Raw genomic sequence first — 19,903 nt, 5'->3', positions numbered from 1 at the left:
GCTGTGTGTGTTCTGTGCACATCAGCTCTATCATGCTCACGTTTCCTACAGAAGCCTTCACGTCTTCTAGGGAGGAAAACATTTCACCAAGGTGGGCCGATGACTTCTGGGTTCAGAATCACAGAAAGTCAAGGCTAGAAGGATCTTCCCCCAGCCTGAACCCATTCATTTGATAAGTGATTTCTTCATGGCTCTTTCCCTCATTTGACGTTCTTGTACTCTTGGGGTGTCGTGACACCAGTGGTATTGTTTTCCATTTTCTCAGTGCCAGACAAGCTGGGATATTTTAGAACACGTTTAGTTTTAAGGATAAAAAATGTTCTTTCTTTTCCTTTTAGATCCTGTCTAAGCTTTCCTGGACTGCTCGAGCCTGGGAGCCAGAGATGAAGCAGAGTTTTGCCTTTGACAACACTGGCTATGAGGATGGCCTGGACGGCATGTGCCCCTCTCAGACGGCCACCGGCACGATCAGCATCGCGGGCATGACCTGCCAGTCGTGTGTGCAGTCCATCGAGGGCAGGGTCTCCAGTTTGAAGGGCATCGTGAGCATTAAGGTTTCCCTGGAACAGGGCAGCGCGGCTGTGAAGTACGTGCCGTCGGTCCTGAGCCTACCTCAGGTTTGCAGTCACATCGAGGACATGGGATTTGAAGCCAGCGTGGTGGAGGGAAAGGCTGCCTCCTGGCCATACAGGTCCTCGCCCGTCCCAGAGGCCGTGGTCAAGCTTCGGGTGGAGGGCATGACCTGCCAGTCCTGCGTCAGCTCCATAGAAGGAAAGATCGGGAAACTGCAAGGTGTCGTGAGGGTCCGCGTTTCGCTCGGCAGCCGGGAGGCAGTCATCACTTACCAGCCTTACCTTATTCAACCCCAAGAGCTCAGGGACCATGTGAACGACATGGGGTTTGAAGCCATCATCAAGAACAAGGGGGCCCCCATGAACCTGGGACTGATCGATGTCAGACGGCTGCAGAGCGCCCACCCAAATGTGCCGCTAGCTTCCAGCAATCAGAATGGCAGTAACTCAGAGACCTCGGGGCACCGGGGGAGCCAGGTGGTCACCCTGCACCTGGGCGTGGATGGGATGCACTGTAAGTCTTGTGTCCTGAATATCGAAGACAACATAGGCCAGCTCCCAGGAGTTCAGAGCATTCATGTGTCCTTGGAGGACAGATCTGCCCAAGTGCAGTACGACCCTTCTTGCATCTCCCCGGGGGCCCTGCAGAGGGCCATCGAGGCTCTTCCACCTGGGAAGTTTAAAGTTTCTCTTCCTGATGGAGCAGAAGAGAGTGGAACAGAAGCCAGACGCCGCTCCCCTGGGCCCCCCAAGGGCCTCCCAGAGCCCGGTGCGCACTGGACCGCGGTGCTCTCCATCGCCGGCATGACCTGCATGTCCTGCGTCCAGTCCATCGAGGGCCTGGTCTCCCAGAGGGAAGGGGTGCAGTGGATATCGGTCTCTTTGGCTGAAGGGACCGGAATGGTTCTCTACGATCCGTCTGTGACTAGCGCAGAAGAACTCCGAGCTGCCGTGGAGGACATGGGATTTGAGGCGTCCGTCCTGGCTGGTACGTGATGTGCGTGAAGGGACTCTGGGGCGGCTCCTCCCTCCTGTCCACCACATGGTTCCCACCTGGTGGGCGAGGTGAGCCACACCCACTGCCTTGTGAGTGGTGGCAGGATTGCTGCAACCCTCCCTGGTGTTTGTCAGGAGAGAGGAAGTAGAGCTCCCAGGTGGTTAGGGTTTGCCTCTGGGACTAAAATGCTAAGTTCCTTGGATTTTTGGCGTCTTTTCTAAGGAGAACAGTGATACTGTGGTTTTTTTTTTTAAAGAGTACTAGGGGCATGTCTGGCCCTTCTCTCTCCAAAGGCACTGTCATCATTTTCTCTGAGATCTCTCTGCTAACAAAACAAAATAATGCAGACAACAGGACCTTGGTCTCACCGCCTGGAGCCCATTCTGTAGGAAGCGAGATTTAAGGAAGGATGTGATGGTGATTTCCGTGTCCCCCAGCCCCGCCCCGAGGCTGTGTGGAGAGGGGCGGGCATGACAGCTTTCACAAGGGGAGGGTTGATGTCACATCACTAGACAGCTACTGGGGTGGTGGCTGCCCCCGCTCCCCCCTCACTGACCCGCTACCCAGTGGCCGTTCACTTGCCGGCTTTCCCTTCCGTCCCCTCCCTTTGCGCCCTTTGCGTTTCTGCCACTCTCCAGGCCTGGCTGAGCTGTGGGCTGCTAAGCAGGAAGGCAGTCTCTCCTGAGAGCTTCTGTGGCAGACAGGAGGAGGAAGCAGACCACCTGGGCAGCGGGTGTGGGCGCAGGGGTGGGGCACCCAGTCCCCCCTGCCCTGGGGCCTGGGAAAGGCGGCTCTGGGCTTGGGGGGAGAGTGACCCATGGAAGTTGGCAGATGCCTGGCCCCATCGCCTGCCCTCAGGGCTCATTCCCACTCACCCTACACAGGAGCCCTTCCCAAGCCCTGGGGGTGAAGGGGGTGGTGAGGCTCAGGTGTCTGCACACCCCGCCCTGAGGGGAGCGGGTAAGTCTTGTGGAGTGACTGGGCCCCATTCTGTGCGTTGTCTTTGTACCAAGTTTCAGGAAGTTTTGCTATTTTTGAGTTTAAACAAAAATCAACAAAGAAAAGAGTGGAACAGTAAATCCTGTACTCAGAAGGTAAGACATGTAGCGTGGAGTTGTCATCTGCTGTGTTTGTGTGAGATCTGAAGTCTTTCCACAGTGGAATCAAGTTATTAGCAGGAGAAAGGAATTATCAGTGAACTCCATAATCCAAAATAATTGCACTTGCTAAGTAAAGCTAGAAAGAAAATGGGTTTTTATTGGCCAGAGTTATGACAATTATGTTTCACTCACAAAGTATTTAGGGTACCAGATTTAGCAAATAAAAATACACAACACTCAGTTAAGTTTGGATTTCAGATAAATAATGGATAATGTTTTAATGTTAGTATGTCCCATGCAATATTTGAGACGTTGTTATACTAAAAAAATTATTTGTTGTTTATTGGAAATTCAGTTTCAGCTGGATGCCCTGTATTTTACTTGGCAGTCTTAACTTAGGATAAACCATAGGCTTTTATAGCCACTTAACTTCTAAAAAGGCATAATTTGTGTTTGGTCAGTCATTTTGGATTGACCAGGGGCTCCTTGACGACAGTCTTCAAACCATGTGATTTGTTTCTCCCTGGACTCAGTAGCACCCTGCACACAGGAGGTGTTTGTGAAGGAGACGAAAGAGAAAGGTGACAGTGGGCTGTGACAAGCAGGGTCTCAGGTTAGCCCAGGGGGGGCTTAACCCAGGGAGCTCTTTACAGAGACTTTCAGAGCCGAAAAACCAGCAGGAACTGAGAAGGAAAAAGAGCTAAATGGTAGCGGAAGCCACCACCTGCAGGGGCTGAGGTTGCCTGGTGGAACTGGCCTCTCTGGAGCTGCTAAGGGAGAGGCAGTGGCGGTAGCCAGGATCCAGGTGGATAAGCAGCAAACACGTGGGTCCTCCCCCTTCTATCCTGTCGTTTCCTGCTTGCTACCTCCCATGTGCCAAATTTAATCAGAAGCCAGTTGACAAGGGAGCCCGGGAAAAGGGGTTTGCAAGGATCAGCCCCTCAGTAGTGGAGCAGGGGGAGGGAAGGAGGGGTCTGAGGCGCCAGGGCAAGAGACAGAGGCATTGAATTTCAGCCACTTACTTGACAGCTAAAAACACATTCAGATCTGGTTTTATCTAGAAGGCAGCTCAGCATTTGTCGTTGGCATGGCTGAAGTACTTCTGAATAGGTGAATGGATGGATGGATGGATATATGAATACAGAGTAAAGAAAAGTCACCGGTCACGTATAACATGTTCCTCTCGCCCTTGTAAATGGGTAACATCACTTTCAAGGTACCATTCCCTCATCCCTGCACGTGATGGGGGTCTTCTGGGGCTCAGGCTCTGCGCTGGCTGTGTGAAGCTCTCAGAGGTGGTCCAGTACTGCCCATGGCAGTTCACACCGACAGGGAGGCAGATCACAGAGACCCATCGTTGAGACAGGTTAGAATAAATGTGGCAAGGAAGGTATAGTCAGATACTCTTGGGATTCAGAAGATAAGGAGAAGCTCCCTTGTCTGGTTGTGAAGCTCCCGAGGACATGATATAGAGGTAGCTTTGGAGTTGGGCATGGCTGGGATTTCAGGATGGTTAGGATTTCAGCAGCAAAAAAGGGCAGTGGCTTTGTTCAGTGGCTGCATAGCATTTCAGCATAGGGATGTGCCATTACTTAGTTTCCTATTTATTTGTCTCATCTATTTTGTGTGGGTGTAATTGTAAATAAAATTGTCCTTGGGCACAGTCTTCAAACCATGTAACTTGCTTCCCCTTTGCATATACTTAATTATTTCTTTGTAATAAATATCTAAAAGCATAGTTACTGGGTCATAGGGCAGCAACATGATTTCATTCCATCACAAATATTTTTTGTGCCTCTACCGAGCTCCAAGCAGTTAGAGGTACCATTTTTGATAATACTGTCAAGCAGATTTCCAGAAAGCCAAATCAATTTATGTGCCCACCCGTAGTGTTAGCATAGGTTGATCAAGGACCCAGTAGCATAGGCTTTTTTTTTTTTTTTTTTTGTATTTAAACTTTCTTTAGCAATCTCCAGAAGTCCAGAATTGAGTTGGGTTATACCTCAATGTTGGAGAATGGCAACATGCAAATTGTCAGTTAGTAAGGGGGTTGACATTCTCTGTAATATCATTGAATATCACAAATACTATTGAAATTGTCGACCACAATATTTAGGTTGAAAGGCAGGTGAATCCAGAAAGTGGTGAAGGACTGGAAAAATAGGGGCCCTGGACAAGTGCTGGAGGCTTTGGTGGGTGCTAAGGGCAGAAGGTAGAATGTTAAGAGGTTGTAGCCACAGCAGAGATTTTGTGAATTTGAGATCCAAGGGGTGGAGTCATTTTGAAGAAGAGCAAAGTCCAGGAGAGGAAAGCTGTGCTGGGTGGGGCAATGGTCTCTGCATCCAGAAGGCAGGGGGCCTGTAAGGCCAGAGCACTGGAGGGTCTTCGCCAAAGGTGCTGGTAATGTCCATCACCTGCACTCTTAAAGTGAGTGGAAATAGTTTTAGCGTTTTCCAGAAAATGAGCAAAACATCCCAGTACGTGAGATCTATTCAGAAAAGAAACTTAAAGTCCTGGGCTGTTGTCAGTGCAGGTTAAATGACGCCTTCTGTCTAGGGCAGCTGTGGGCTTTCAGATCATGGCAATTCATCACCAAAAGATGTAATTCGTTTCTGCATATTCTTCAGGGTATTTTGTGTCATCACAATAGTGTGACTTTCTAGAGTGATGAAAATGTTCTCTGTCATGATCTGATGGGTGGTGAGTCACATCTGTCTGTGCGTGTGTGGTGGGTGGAGTAATGGCCCCCAAAGACGTCCACCCCCTGGTCCCTGGAGCCCTGGGGGAAAGGATGGCCCCTTCAGCATTGGAGCTGGACCGATTGGAAATCCGATTGGAAATCCATGTGGAAAGCAATCACCCTTGACTATCACCTCAGACCTACACAGGAGTTAATTTGAAGTGTATCAGTGGCCTGAACGTGGAAGTTTATTTAAAACAACAGAGCAGCTAGAAGGAAACGTCACGAATATTTTCAGTGTTGAGGCAGACACGTCTATTATTAGAGCACGGAATGCACTAACCATGCAAACTGGTTTAGTTGATTAGAAGTCGAGCTTCATTAACATCAAGGACTTCTTTTATCAAGAGAGATACCATTAGATGAGGATGAAAACACAAACCACAGATCGGGGGGTGATGTTCGCAGTGGGCACAGCGGACAAGGGGGTGCCCTTGAGGACCCAAACCCATCTCAGTACAGGTGATTCTCTTGGGGCGGGGGCGAACCTCTGCTAAGCAGGCTGTGATAGTGGTTAAAGGGCAGAGCTGGCCTGGAAGCTAGCTTCTGTGCTCACTGCCTGAGGGGTTTGGGACAAAATGTCTAATTTCTTGTAACTCATTTCTTTCTCTGCAAAGTGGGGCTGGTAGCAGTGTTTAGCACACCCCCATCCTATTTTAAGGATTAAAGGAGGTCATACGTGTGCTTAGCAGAGGCCTGGTGAGTTTTTATCGCTGCTGTCACCACCACCATCACCTTATCAGGGCATCCATCTAACCAGAACATTCTGTCTTTGAAGTATCGGCACATTTTCATCTGTCTATGATTGTGTGCCTCTGTCTGGTGGCGGGAGGGAGAGACCGTGATGGAAACACTGACCCTCCACGTGGTTTTCCGGGAGCTCTCATCTGAGCATTATCAGGCTGGACCCTATCGTTCCAAAAGAAAAAAAAAAATCTGTTCTTCTAATTTGAATAATTTCTGACACTTTATCCTAGAAAACCATTCCAGCAACCATGTTGGGAACCACAGTGCTGAGAGTTCCACGGGGCAGGCTGGCCCCCCCGTGTCTGTGCAGGAGGCAGCTCCCCACCCTGGGGCACTCCCTGAAAACCACAACCCTGGCCGCTTGTCCGAGTCCCCACCGGCCTCCGAGACAGCGGCCCCGCAGAAGTGCTTCCTACGAATCACCGGCATGACCTGTGCGTCCTGTGTGTCCAACATAGAGAGAAACCTGCAGAAGGAAGCTGGTAAGAGGTCTGCACTGCATTAAGTTGGGAATGCTTGTGCAAACTGTGGAGTGTAGACTGTTGACGCCACAGCCAGCAGAAGCGGGCAGTGCGCTCTCTGTGGGCATCTCCGCTGCCCGCAGTTGTCAGGAGTCCTTCCTGATGGTCTGCTGGCGGGTTCCTCATGTCAGAGTACAGATGTTCGTCTAATGTTCTGGGGCAATTGGTATTCTGCTCTTTAAGAGGTATTTAGTTTGAGGTAAAATGGGTCTCTGAGTAAGCTGGCCGTGTTGAAAGGCCAGGGTACTTTCATGGGGGGGCCTCTCCAACTAGCTTGTAGTCTTGAGTTTCCCCTTCCGAAGCCATCAGCCTCTTACTAACAAATAAATAAACAGCCTGCATTTTGTGCAGAAGTTCCAGTTTGAAATATTCTGTCTCACTGTCCCTGTAAATCATAGAAGGTTGTGGAAATGCCAGAGTTTTGTCCTCTAAATGACATTGCCAGTCTGATTTCTTACACTTGAAAGTGCAATGAAAATTCTGCCCCAGTTTTTTTATTTGGAAAATATCTTAACTGTGACTCTCTGTCTGGCCTTCAGGATCGCCTTCTCTCTTCCTGTGGCTCGTGTGTCTTTCTGCCCAGACTCCTTGGCCCTCAGAATCAACCCTAGGTCAGAAGGACACGTTTCCAGCCTCTTGCTCACTAAGCCTGTAGCTTCCTGGAGCTAGAACGGCTGTTCTCACATCGAATGTTCCATGAGTTCCTTCGTCCATCCCAGGACAAAGTTAACCTGTGTCTTACGGGGCCCATGCTTCTCTCCCTGACTCCAGCCCCTTGTCTTAGTCCCTTATGGCATCCTTTCTAAAGCACGTTGTTCTTTCACTTTTGTGAATGAGCCTTTTTTTCATCGTGGTAGCAAGATAGTCTGTGGGATTCCTTTTTCACTCCTGAAACTGATTAAAAACTGAAAAAGAGTAAGGAAAACCACTTTTGAAAATTATCTTTTTTTTCCTCCTGTGTGTCAAGGTGGAGAAGAAAGTACATTCTTTATGTAACAGTCCTTGCCAGCTGCAGGCTGTCCCTTGCTTTGAGGTGTCTGCCCCACCTGGATCTTGTAGAGCCTGGCTCAGAGGCCCAGCCAGCAGCGTGGGCTTTGCCTGGGAGGTGGGTAGCCCTGCAGACCCTCCAACCCCACCGCAGACCCACTGAATCAGTCTGTGCTTGCACGAGGTCGTCAGGTGATTCACGTGCCCATTAAAGTGAGAGGAGCCTTGTTCTAGAACAGTGGTCCTCACAGTTGGCTGTACATTAGAATCAGCTGGGGGCTTTAAAAACAAAAAGGATGCCTTTTCTTGAGAGATTCTGATTTAATTGGTCTGGGTTAAGGGCCGGGCACAATGAGTGTTAAAAGCCCCCGCAGGTGATCCTAATGAACAGTCAAGCGTGAGAACCACTGTTCTAGAAGCTTCTGGGGCAGACGTTTCTCTTCATCAGGTTATGTTGAACACATCATCCCAGTGACCTTGCTGGAGTGTGACAGCTGCAGCCCGGTGGTTTCAGGTATTCTCTCCGTGCTGGTTGCCCTGATGGCTGGGAAGGCAGAGGTGAAGTATAACCCAGGAGTCATCCAGCCCCTGGAGATAGTGCAGCTCATCCAGGACCTGGGCTTCGAGGCAGCAGTGATGGAGGACTACGCGGGCTCGGACAGCGACCTGGAGCTGATCGTATGTCCCATGGCCGGGCTGGAGCAGGGGCAGAGGGCCGCAGGCCTCCGACAGCCTGCAGACGCGTTCTGACAGCAGCCGGGGCTGTGATCGGGACACTCCCCCCGTCTTGCATTGGTCCTTTTCGTTGTTGTGGGAGTTTCCTTTGAAGCCAGCAACAAGGACTTTTTCATTTTGTGAAGGAGTGTCAGAGAGTCGTAGGGTTGCCTCCCACTGGGCGCATTGGACTATCAGGAGGAGAGACGGTGGGGTTGGAGGAAAAGGCATTGGAAGTGGCGGCTGTCCTGAGCTTGGTGGTTTGAGAGAGTTGAATATGAACACCTCCCACGAGGCCAGGAGGCAAGCTGGCCTGTCAGAGGGTCTGGAGTGGCCAGTGCCACCAGTGCCACTGCAGACCAAGAGGGCTTGATTGTAGGCACGGGGAGTCTAGAAGGTGATCGGTGACCGCAGTGTCCCACGGTGCTCTGTCCGAGGTGAACACAGGGGTGGTTGCTGTTCCCGGTGCAGCTGGGAGGGAAGGCACAAGGTGGGGGCTTTATGTCCTGACTGTCCCCTGATGCCAGCTGCACACGTCAACAAATCAGCAAATACAACAGATACGTCTAATATTTCGAATATGCTGTGTTCACAAGCACTTCTGCGTGAAGCTCTTTTTGTACAAATAAAGGGAGACTTAGAAGGAACCCATAAAGAATTGAGTAATGCTGTTTACTGAGGGAAAAGGGTCTTTCACTTCCTCACTGTTTAGTCACTGCTGTTAGCGGTAAGTAAATGTTTGAAGAAAAAGCACTGAGGACATGAGTGGCACTTTGAGCTTCTGATAAGTGGTGTTCTTTGTGGAGCAAACCCTTTGCCCTTGACGGGCCTCGATGTGTGCAGAGGGGCGAGTCTAGCTTGCGGGGTTGCAGCTGGAATCGGCCCCACCACGGACCTCCAGGTCCAGATGTGCACATCTCTGTCTGCGTCAGCCACGGCGGGGAGAATCTAGATCAAGACTACTAGTGGGAAAGGTGGAAACAGTTATTTTGAACAATTTTTTTTTTATGGTGTGTGTTTTGTTTTGTTTTAAATAAGCAGTATCAATAGTTACATTGTCATCATGTGTTCAGGCATTTTATGCCTGTATTTAGTTAATATTCTGGGAAGTGCTGACCACTGATACTCAGAAGAGTGCATTGTCTGGCTGGCCTGATACCTGTCACAGGGGTGGCTGGCTTATTTGGAACTCCTTTTCTCACATCAGTGCGCACAGCACCAGGCAGCAGAAACACGTAACCGAGACCGGGCAGAGAGGGGCTGCGAAAGCCCTTCATTTTCAGAGCTGGGAGTCAAGCCCCCGTCTGTTGCCATCTGCTTAGTGATTGGCCTCCTGTACCTGAGTTGGGGAATAACCACTGTTTGTATCTCCAAAGCCCCTGGGGGAATGTTCAGGGTGAAAATCCTGCACCCGGGGTTGGGAGTCCAGCATCTCGGGAGGGACACTGCCAGCCCAGCTCCCTGTGTGCTTCTGACGGGCTCCTCTGGATCCTGGGTGAGTGGGATGTTTGTCTTCCGTTGCTGCAGATCACGGGGATGACCTGCACCTCCTGTGTTCACAACATAGAGTCCAGACTCACAAGGACAAACGGCATCACCTATGCCTCTGTGGCTCTCGCCACCAGCAAAGCCCATGTGAAGTTTGATCCTGAAACGATCGGCCCGCGGGATATTGTCAGAATTATTGGGGTAAGTCACTCATCAAAAAATATTATACTTGCCTTTTTAAAAACTGACTTATAGTCATTGTAGAAAAATGAGAAAAACACAGCTAAGCAAGAAGAAGAAAAGAAAGTCACCTCATCTAAAACCCTTCAAGTTTTCCCATGCAAATAAGGGAGGTTAAGTAAATGTCAGATAATCTGAGCAGGAAAGGCAGTGAATGGGTAAGAAAGACATGGGAGGAAAAGACATTATTCCTGTTTTAATTTCAGATATTCCCTGAGAAACAGCAGTATCACCGATTCTATGGCACATGGTGTTAAATTGCCCAATTGTAATTTTTAAGTATTATATATGTCTGTGCGAAGTATCTGTAGACCAAAGCAATGTTGGTGTTGGGAGGAATTAGCTGCGTTTGACCACTGTCCTGGGCCTGCTGTGCCCTGGGAGGGTTCAGTCACTCTGCTTTGGAAAATCTACTAGTGTCATGTGCCCCTCCCCCTGCTCCTTCCTCACTTTGTCCACAGACATTCCATCTCCTCTCTCGGGTCTGTATTACATCACACCGTAAGAGGATGAGCATTAATATGCTGAGCATTAATATAATATGATGAGCATTAAACATGTGATCTGAATGGGTTGAGAGAGTCAAAACTGAACAAGATTAACTTGTAGTAACTAACGGTAAGGATGAGTGAAGTTTAGCAGGAACTATTTATGAAACTGCTTATGAAATGAAACATCTTGTAGCAGGCTTGGTGATGTCTTTAACGGTGTCTGTGTGTGTGTTATGTGTGTGTTGTGTGTGTGCACAGGTGTGTGCGTGCGTGTGTGTTAGGGGCGATGTCGCTCCACGGCCTTGCAGAGCTCTTTGACATGCAGCTCCTGCTCCTGCTGTAGAGACAGTGCATCAGTCTTAGGGGCAGGCAGCGTGGCTGCTTTATCGGATGAGGAGAGCTCCCCAGAGGGGTTAAGAGGCTCTGATCCCTGGTACCCAGCTGAGGGATGCGGAACTGGTGCTCAGCCCCAGATCTCACAGCTGCAAGCTCGGGGGGCATTCCATTCCTGCCACACCACAGGGCTCACAGAACAGCAGTGATACAGCTTCAGTGAGGCTAAGACGTTGGCTGAGAAGTGGACTGATGCACTGACGATGGACAGAGTCCAGGTGGTGCTTCCAGCACGTCTCCGGGCCCGTGCTGTCTAGAGTGCCCGTGTTGGCCTCCACCCCGCCGGCCGCTGCCCTCTTAGGGTTATCACCAGTGTTTGGCCCCCATTCCTGCACCTCTGGGCATCTTTTCCTAATGGAATTAGGCCAGTCTTAGTTGTAAAGATTTGTCTTTAGACCGTCTTATGTGCTTTTTCTCCCACCATAACTTTTAATTTTTGCATAGCATCCCAACATCAGACTCTTAAGGCCCCTCTTTATATTGTGCTGACAGGACATTTCCTGCCAGCCTTTCCTGTGTGATTTCATAAAAGGAGTCAGAGATTTAGTGATCAGACCCAGGAAGGCAGAGAGGGTGGAGGAGCAAGAAGTGCCTGAGAGAATCCTGAGGGAGCCAAGGTCTGCTGGGTGGGAGAGCCTGGGCTGGAGCCTGGAGACCTGACGCTGGGTCCGGCGCTTCCGACGACACTGGGGCTTTGCACAGGGGCTTAGCCCCTGACCTCAGTGTCCTCATGCAGAGAACCATCGCCCCTGGCCACTCGATCCCGGGGATTCCTCAACTCACAGGTCCTGGGTTTATAACTCAGCATTTGTCCGCGTGGGGCAGGGGTCGCCCGGAGGCATAGGTGGCACTGAGCCTCTGACGCGGTCTGAGGATGATTTGGGTAAAGAAGTCGCGAGCGGAAAAACGAGCACAGTCTTGGAGGCAATTTCAGATTAACGTTCTCATTTCCAAGGATGTAAAATGCTCTCTGCCGATGCCTGTTTTAACCAAGCGCCTTTTTTCTTGTTTCCTCTTCTTAATAACAAGGAAATGGGCTTTCGTGCTTCCCCGGCCCAGAGGAACCCCACCGCTCATCACTTGGACCACAAGGTGGAGATAAAGCAGTAGGTAGAACAGAAAATATCAACCATAGCTCTGTCACAGGGTCTCCCTACCCCAGGCCTGACTGCCTTGTTCTGTCCTGGTTGCTGTCCCTGCTGCCCCGGCCACCCTCCCATGGCACCTTCTGCTGGATCAGTACCCTTTACCCTTATGCTGTGCATCCTCTAAAACAGCGCTGCCCCACAGAGCTTCTGTGATGGCAGAAACACTCTATATCTGCACTGCCTGGTATGAAGTGCAGCCAGTGTGACTGGGGAACTGAATTTTTAATATCATTTAATTTTAACTAATTTTAATTAATATAGCGATCTAGGGCAGGTGGCTAATAGATTGGACAGCACTTAGGTTGGGGGGAAGGGAGTGTGGGTCTTTTTCTTTTATAATATTTTAAGACTTTATCTGAATGGGTTCTAGAACTGGGATCCACGGACAGGAATCATGGCTAAAGAAAGTTGCCGGGGAAGCAGGAGACCCGGGTTCATTCATTGTTGCAGATATTCACTTATTCATTCAACAAACCCGAGGCTGCTTGTTGGATGCAGGGCACTGTGCTGGGTGTTAGGGATGAACAGGATGCCATTCATCCCTACCCTAGAGGAGCCCATATGCGGGCTGGGAAGAGTGGACGAGCAGTGATTCAGGTGGGTTCTGGGAGGTCTGGGAAGTTGACGAGCAGGGGACATGTGATCTGAGCCTCAGAGAATGAGTGCACTTGGTCGGACTGAGGGAGGGAGTGGGAGGTGGGGGCTCTCTAGGGACTCATGTGGTTTGCTCTCGTTGGCCTGCCTGGAGCACAGAGGGGACTGGCCAGAGAGGCATCTGGAAAGCTGGTGGGGGCTGACTCTCGGGGCCTGGGGCCACAGCCTCAGTCTCGCGGGCCCGTGGTTCTCAGATGAGGGCTCAGGCACAGGCTCACAGCCGCTCGGCTGGAGTTTCATGAATGCTGCTGTTCACGTGAGAACGTGGCTGTTGCCTGTCACCAGGCTTCATCAAGACAGCTGCACTGTTCACACTGAGTCTATTTTAAGTAATAGTTTAAAAGTTGAATGTATAAGTACATTTATACCAGTAAAATGTTGCTTTTATGTGTTTTTTTCTTGGGAGTCTGTATATGATTGTGTTTTGGAAAAAGAGCAGTAGACTGAGGATGGTCAGCCTCTTTGGGGCTGAATTCTCGGCTCTGGGCCTTGGTGGCCTCACCTGTAGATTGAAGGGAACTCACCAGCCCTGGGCAGGCGGGGACTGGTCTGAACCTCTCTGGACGCAGCAGCGAGATTTAGACCGTTGACGTCCCCTCAGACGGCCGGTGTCAGGGAGGGAGCCTTCCTTTCACTTGAGCCCTTGGTGGTCTGTCCCAGACTTGTGACAGAGACAAGTCTCAAACCGAGTTCTCAGGAGGGGACCAGCCCGGAAGCCTGGCGACAGATGGTACCTAACATGTCGGTGCTGCTGCGCTGCTTTCCAGGTGGAAGAAGTCTTTCCTGTGCAGCCTGGTGTTTGGCATCCCTGTCATGGGTTTAATGATCTACATGTTGATACCCAGCAACGAGCCGCATGAGTCTATGGTCCTGGACCACAACATCATCCCAGGACTGTCCATCCTCAATCTCATCTTCTTTATCTTGTGTACCTTTGTCCAGGTGCGTATCAGAAAGGGGCACAGCTGCCCCGTGTGCCTGTGTGGGGCCAGCTCGGCCCTTCGGTGTGCTCCAGGCGCCGCTTCACTGCCACATTCCCCACCACCCAGCCCGTCACTGCTGCCTTGTGTCCTGTGACCAGCAGGGGGGCGTCCTCTGACACGGGGGCTAGAAGGGACCTGGTTCACTTTCAGTTCCACAGATGACCCAACACCCCCAGAATAGCAGCCCCCTTGCTGCAAGGCATGGTGAGCCCGTGTGTCTCCAGTTTGCTTCCTGTGTGGCTGAGCTCACCTCTGCTATTAGAAGTAGCAGCTGGACCAGGCTGGAGCTCTCATATCTCTGCAGCATCCTGTCTTGACTGAACTGTCCTGAGGACATCATAATTTAGCAGGGACAAGCCTCACGGGATTTTTAGCCTGAGGACCACATTAAGGAACTAGCTGTGTTTCCGGTGGGAAGTGTGTCTTCATGTATTTTGGAATATAAAATAAGGCTCTTGATTTATTTAATATTAGAATGTTTAGTTTAGGACTATCTGGGGCAAATATTTGCAGGCTGATTTTTTTTTTCAGTATTTCCTTTTTGATTACAAATGTACATCTCTTGTAAATAATTCAGACTCTTCTGAAGTAGAAGAAAAGGGGAAGGTATTCTTCTGTTACTCATACCTGCCTCCAGCGCCCAGGGTTACTTTAGTATTATTACTTGTCGGGGGTGTGTCTTTCCAGATCTCCATCTATATAGAGAAAATTTGTATTTATGCGGATATGTATGTGTGTATATGTAATTCACGTAATACAGACGCAGGCTATTTTAGGCTGAAATAGGATTTTACTGGATATACTGATTAACAACTGTGTTTCCCACTTACCGTGTACTACGTGCATCTCTAACACCAGCAGCCCTAGCACCTTCTCTTCAGGGACCACAGAGCACTGCCCACAGTATAAACGCACCATGATTTCTTTCACCATTTTCACCATTCTGTATAGATAAACATTTAGGTTGGGTAGTCCTCTGAGTTTTAAAGGTCTCCCTTGACCATGCCTGTGGCCAGAAGTCCTCTGAATCAGGAGGTACATCTCATAAACATCAATTACGGAGGGAAAAGTAACCTTGAAACTGTGGGCGAGCCCAGGGTATCTGCGGCCCCTAGAGGCCTCCGGTTGCCCATGAGCTGCAGCCGTCCCTCTCCCTGGCCGTCTTTCAGTTCCTCGGAGGCTGGTACTTCTACGTTCAGGCCTACAAGTCTCTGAGACACAGGGCGGCCAACATGGATGTGCTCATCGTGCTGGCCACGAGCATTGCCTACATCTACTCCCTGGTCATCCTGGTGGTGGCCATCGCTGAGAAGGCCGAGAGGAGCCCCGTGACGTTCTTCGACACCCCCCCCATGCTCTTCGTGTTCATTGCCCTCGGACGGTGGCTGGAACACGTGACAAAGGTAACTGCAGCCTCAGGTCAAAGGGAGAGCTGTTTCCTCAGTAACACAAGCCCTAATTCGTCTGAACACCGTGTGTAGAATTACTGCTTATACACAATCTTGCAAGACTTAAAGAAACATGAGCCCTGCATATAATTAGGTGCTCTGACCACTAATCTCCAAATTGGTCACTACTTCTGAAATCCCAGCTAATCTGGTTAATTACTAAAACCTTTGTTCAGGTGCATCGTGCAGTGGGAAGAACCCTGGGCTTCAGGTCAGAGCTCACGTCATCTCTTAGTACCTAACTGGGCGTGACACTTACTAGTCTAGAAATCCACATTTCTACAATGGGGTCCTGCCATTTTTAACACCCAGATTTCAGCGTATCTTATAAAAGAGCAGAACTCGTGTCCAAAGAGAAATTCCACTGAATCTAAAAGACATCAGTCAGCGGGCAGATGGGTATTGTTTCTTCACTCTGAATGGCAGTCATAGGACTTGGCAGCGCTGCACGTTCAGAGTGGAGCTGGCATGGCTGTGTGCCAACGGGCAGCAACTCCCATCCTGAGAGGGTCTGCAGGCATGTGGAGTGGCTGTGTTAAGGGTCAGCTTTTTTCTGCAGGGTTTTCTCTCACAGCAGCTTTGTGAGTGATGCTCTGCGTTTGCACAGGTCAGCTTACTGTAGCCCTCATTTTATATTCTGTTTATTTCTTAGAGCAAAACGTCAGAAGCCCTTGCCAAACTCATGTCTCTGCAAGCCACGGAAGCCACCGTCGTGACTCTTGGCGAAGACAGCTTAATCATCAGGTGGGTTATCTTCATCAGAAGTCCTTGATCAATTTATATCAGTCGGTGTACGCACATCAAACACCCGTCATGTACATGACATTGTGTGAGACCTCGTGAGGGCCAGCAGAGACTTGTGTGCTAAGATCCCTCCTCTGGATCCAGTTAGGTGAACAAGGCATTTACATACTGTGAAAGATAAGCAAGTGTTCAAGGCGGGTGTGTATGCAGAATGACAAATGAGAGGGACAGACGACTAGTATTTCTGGGACTTGGAAGAGGAAGGCTAATGGTCAAGGAAAACTTCACAGAACATGGAGTATGAGCTGAGTCTCCCTTACAAGATTTAGAGGATTCAGACAGGCTGAGAGATAGGGGTTCAACTTGCCAAGGAATAAAAATGGGATTTTTTTTTTCTTTATAAGGTTGGCAGATATTAAAAACAATAATGACTATTATCATTATTGCTGGAACTTATATAGCATTTACTGTTTGCCAGACACTATCCCAACCTGTTTGTATTTAATCTAACAAAAAAAAAGTACTTTATGAGAAAGGAACTCTTGTTACCCTTATTGTACAGATGTGGAAACTGAGGTTCAGAGAGGCTAAGCAACTGGCCCAGGGTCACACAGGTATTCAGTAGCGGAATCGGAACATAACCTGTGCTGTTGGTTCCAGAGTCCATGTTCTTAGCACTTACATATACTGACTCTTAAAGCATTATTCAATAACACGAACGTTTTTACAAATTAAGGCTTCTGTGTTTCTCCGGTCAGGTTCATTTTCATATTCTAGGCAGTGGTTATTTATAGGCCTTCTTCGCATTCCTGAAATCTCTCTGGCCCTGCCACTTTCCCTGTTGGTCTGTGATCTCACTTCTGACTTGGAATTAGAAGCTGCGATGGGAAATCCATCAGTTTCCTGTCACCCGGCTGTCACTCAGCTTACCAAGCTGCCTCCCCCGCTGCTCCAGTGGGGGAGGAGGCGTCTCTCTCTGGGGCTTCTGCTCAGGAGCCTTCCTCTGTGGAACTCTCACCCATCTCCAGTGTCCCTGTCTCTGCTGATTCTTACCATCCAGTGCGACATATGCTCCGAGCTCTCCCGCCGCTGAGCAACCATCGGTGTCCCCTCCCACTGTGTGCTGCGCATTCATCACACTGTCGCCGGCTTCCTGGCCATGTCTCCGAGAGACGGCCCTTTGAGGCCGAGGCAGGTCCCTTGCGCCCATGGGCACTGAGTGAGCCTCTGTTGAGCCCATGGACCAGTGAGTGAGACGTGAGTGAGTGAAAGTTTATGAGGCACAGGCTGACCAAGCGCAGCAGCACCGCGTTTTGCCTAGACTCTGGCTTTTAAATAAGAATCAGAACTATGGTAGTAATAGCTGAGATCAGAGAGCTTGCTGTGTTCCAGGAACACTACCCAGCACTGCAAATAGACTGATGTCACCCTGATCACTGCCCCATGAGGTGGGTGCCACCGTGCCCCTCCCAGGAGGAGCCCACAGCTCTGTGAGGGGAAATTGGTTGCCCAGAGTCCATGGCAGGGGTGTGGCAGAGCAGGGATGGGCCCCTGGAGACCCAGAGCCGTGCTCTCAGCCCCGCTCTAAACTGTCTCCTGGACAGGAGGACCCCGTGTGACCGGGCAGCGGGTGCTTTAGGGCCCCCTCAGGATGTGATTGCTTCAGTCACTCCTCAGTGGTTGTGCATCTTGGCTGTTTTTTCCTCTTATAAATTAGTGACATGAGAGCTTTTGAGATGTGAAAACGTTAAGATTGGAAATTAAGCCATGGGCGACTGCCTTTACTTTCTGCCTTTCATTTCCAAGTGCCTGTGACGGCAGGACCACCAGGGCACAGGCTACTCCACTGATCTGAGGACAAGGAGATGCGCATCTTTGTCCTTCTCAGATAGGGTGGCTTTTTTGTGCACTCCTCTCTGTGATCCTTTAAATGTAGTCTTTGTAGAATGGAGGGAAGGTGTAAAATAACCCTGAAGCCCTACGTGTTCTGCACGCATACTTTTCTGACTTTATCACCATTTGTTCCTGAGCCAATGTTCTTTATACAAGTAAGTAAATTCAGCCCATGTGCTGCTTTCAGAGAGAGGCCAGCCTTGCTCCCTGGATCACTCCGTTCCTGTCACCCCTCCCTTCTGTCCCCCGTCTGTCTCTCGCTCTCTGTGAGACCATTTCCCCTGCAGACACTTCACACATATGCACAGTTCACAGTTTCCTATCTTAGTCCACGCCCTCTTCTGCTGTTTTTCTCTTCCCTTTCACAGCAGAACCTTTTTTTGAAAGTTGTGTTCAGCTGCTGCCTTGTTTCCTCCCCTCCCGTGCTCTCCTCGCTGGCTTTGTTCCTCCACTGATTTCTGAAATCACTTTTGCCAGAGACATCAAGTAATTTCCATTGCTTTTATTTAATCCTCATTTCAGCCTCTCACCAACATTTCCCCCATTTTCTGTCCCTTTTAAAATCCATCTTCTTTTTTATTAAGATGTAGCTTCCCTGCACTGAAGTCCACAGATCCCTGGCGTAGCACCTGATGAAAGTTAACGTGTATTTGCGTCCACGTAGTGACATCTACGTGTTTGCTTCGCTGGGATGGGTGCCCCTCCCGCGGGGCCTCACTCTCTCCTTTTCCTCCACAGCCCTGGCTGGCCCTTCCGCCTGCTCAGTGCCCCAGGGCCGAGGTCTCCCCCAGCCGCACACCTGGGTGAGCTCATACCATTTCAGGCTGTTGAAACCGTCGATGTTTTGACAGCTCCCAGATTTGACCTCTTCCCTCAGCCCGACTCCTGTTGTCGAGTCCCTCCTTGACGTGTCTGCGTGGCAGTCAGGTGGGCATCCCAGACCCGGCGTGCTGGGATGGAGATCTTCATCTCATCTCCCTCCTTCTCTTCTCTCTCCTGCAGCCACTTCTGCACAGTTGTCTCCATCTCATTAAATGTCCTCTCATCCACCCAGTTGCTCAGACTGAAATAGGAAAGCTGGCGCTGGCATCTCTTCTCACATGTTCAGTGCGTGTGCGCATCTCCATGGTGCGTCTTGCCCTAAAGAGGTCCCGGCGTCCCGTCCCTCGTCCCCAGCCCGTGCCCTGCTTTCTTCTGCTTGGGCTCCTGCCATAGCCACCCTCCTCTCTCAGCTCCTGTTACTGCCCCTACAGCCCGTGCCCGTGTGGCAGCCGGAGAGGTGCCGTGAGGATGTGAACCGGCTTGTGTCACTTTCCCACCAAAACCTCACATCCGAAGTGCTTACTTTACTCTGCAAGACCCGATATGACCTGGGTTCTGCCTGTTTCACTTAGGTCCCTCCAGCCGTGTTCACCAGCTGCCTGTCGCCCAGGGGCGCCCTCCTTCCCGCTGCAGGGCCTGTGCGTTGGCTGTTTTTCCTCCCTGGAGTTTTCCTTCTCTGGATGTTGGACCCCCTTGGTGTGCAGGTCTCTCCTCAAATGTCATCTTCCAGCGAGGCCTTCCGACTTCTCTCCCCTCCCCCGCCACTGAGAGAAGCCCTCCAGTCACAGTATTGTCCTCACCGCACTTATTTGATGCCTTAAAGTGTCTTGCTTGTTGTCTGTTTCCTCCACAGTTGTCTTCATGAGGGTTGGGACTTGGCTGTCCTGCTCACAGCTGTATCCCAGGGCTGAGGATGGTGCCTGGTACTTAGCAGCTACACAATATTAATATCGACTCAGCCTGTAAATGGCAGAAAAAATGACCACTGCCACTCAGTGCAAAGCAAGTGTAGTGTAACCAGCCCGGCGATTTGTTGGGAGGGTGAGCGCCGTGCGCCGCCCCGGGGGTAACCAGGTGGCGGCTGTTGCAGGGAGGAGCAGGTGCCCATGGAGCTGGTGCAGCGCGGCGATACCATCAAGGTCATCCCCGGGGGCAAGTTCCCGGTGGACGGGAAAGTCCTGGAAGGCAGCACCATGGCCGACGAGTCCCTCATCACAGGTG

At 50.4% G+C, this 19,903-nt stretch overlaps 1 protein-coding gene across 1 annotated transcript in view; it reads left to right on the top strand.

The window, feature by feature from the left end:
* ATP7B (ATPase copper transporting beta) overlaps window positions 1-19,903 on the top strand; it is a 63,329-nt gene that overhangs the window by 29,257 nt on the left and 14,169 nt on the right. The window contains exons 3-11 of the mRNA XM_010982401.3: window positions 339-1,560; window positions 6,387-6,638; window positions 8,179-8,342; window positions 9,906-10,067; window positions 12,020-12,096; window positions 13,560-13,734; window positions 14,945-15,178; window positions 15,876-15,967; window positions 19,773-19,900. Of these exons, the coding sequence (XP_010980703.1) occupies window positions 339-1,560; window positions 6,387-6,638; window positions 8,179-8,342; window positions 9,906-10,067; window positions 12,020-12,096; window positions 13,560-13,734; window positions 14,945-15,178; window positions 15,876-15,967; window positions 19,773-19,900 (2,506 nt within the window). The remainder of the gene's footprint in view (window positions 1-338; window positions 1,561-6,386; window positions 6,639-8,178; window positions 8,343-9,905; window positions 10,068-12,019; window positions 12,097-13,559; window positions 13,735-14,944; window positions 15,179-15,875; window positions 15,968-19,772; window positions 19,901-19,903) is intronic.

The sequence above is a fragment of the Camelus dromedarius genome, chromosome 13 (assembly GCF_036321535.1).
Source record: "Camelus dromedarius isolate mCamDro1 chromosome 13, mCamDro1.pat, whole genome shotgun sequence".
NCBI classification, from domain to species: Eukaryota; Metazoa; Chordata; class Mammalia; order Artiodactyla; family Camelidae; genus Camelus; species Camelus dromedarius.
This window is presented reverse-complemented; position numbering and strand designations above follow the sequence as displayed.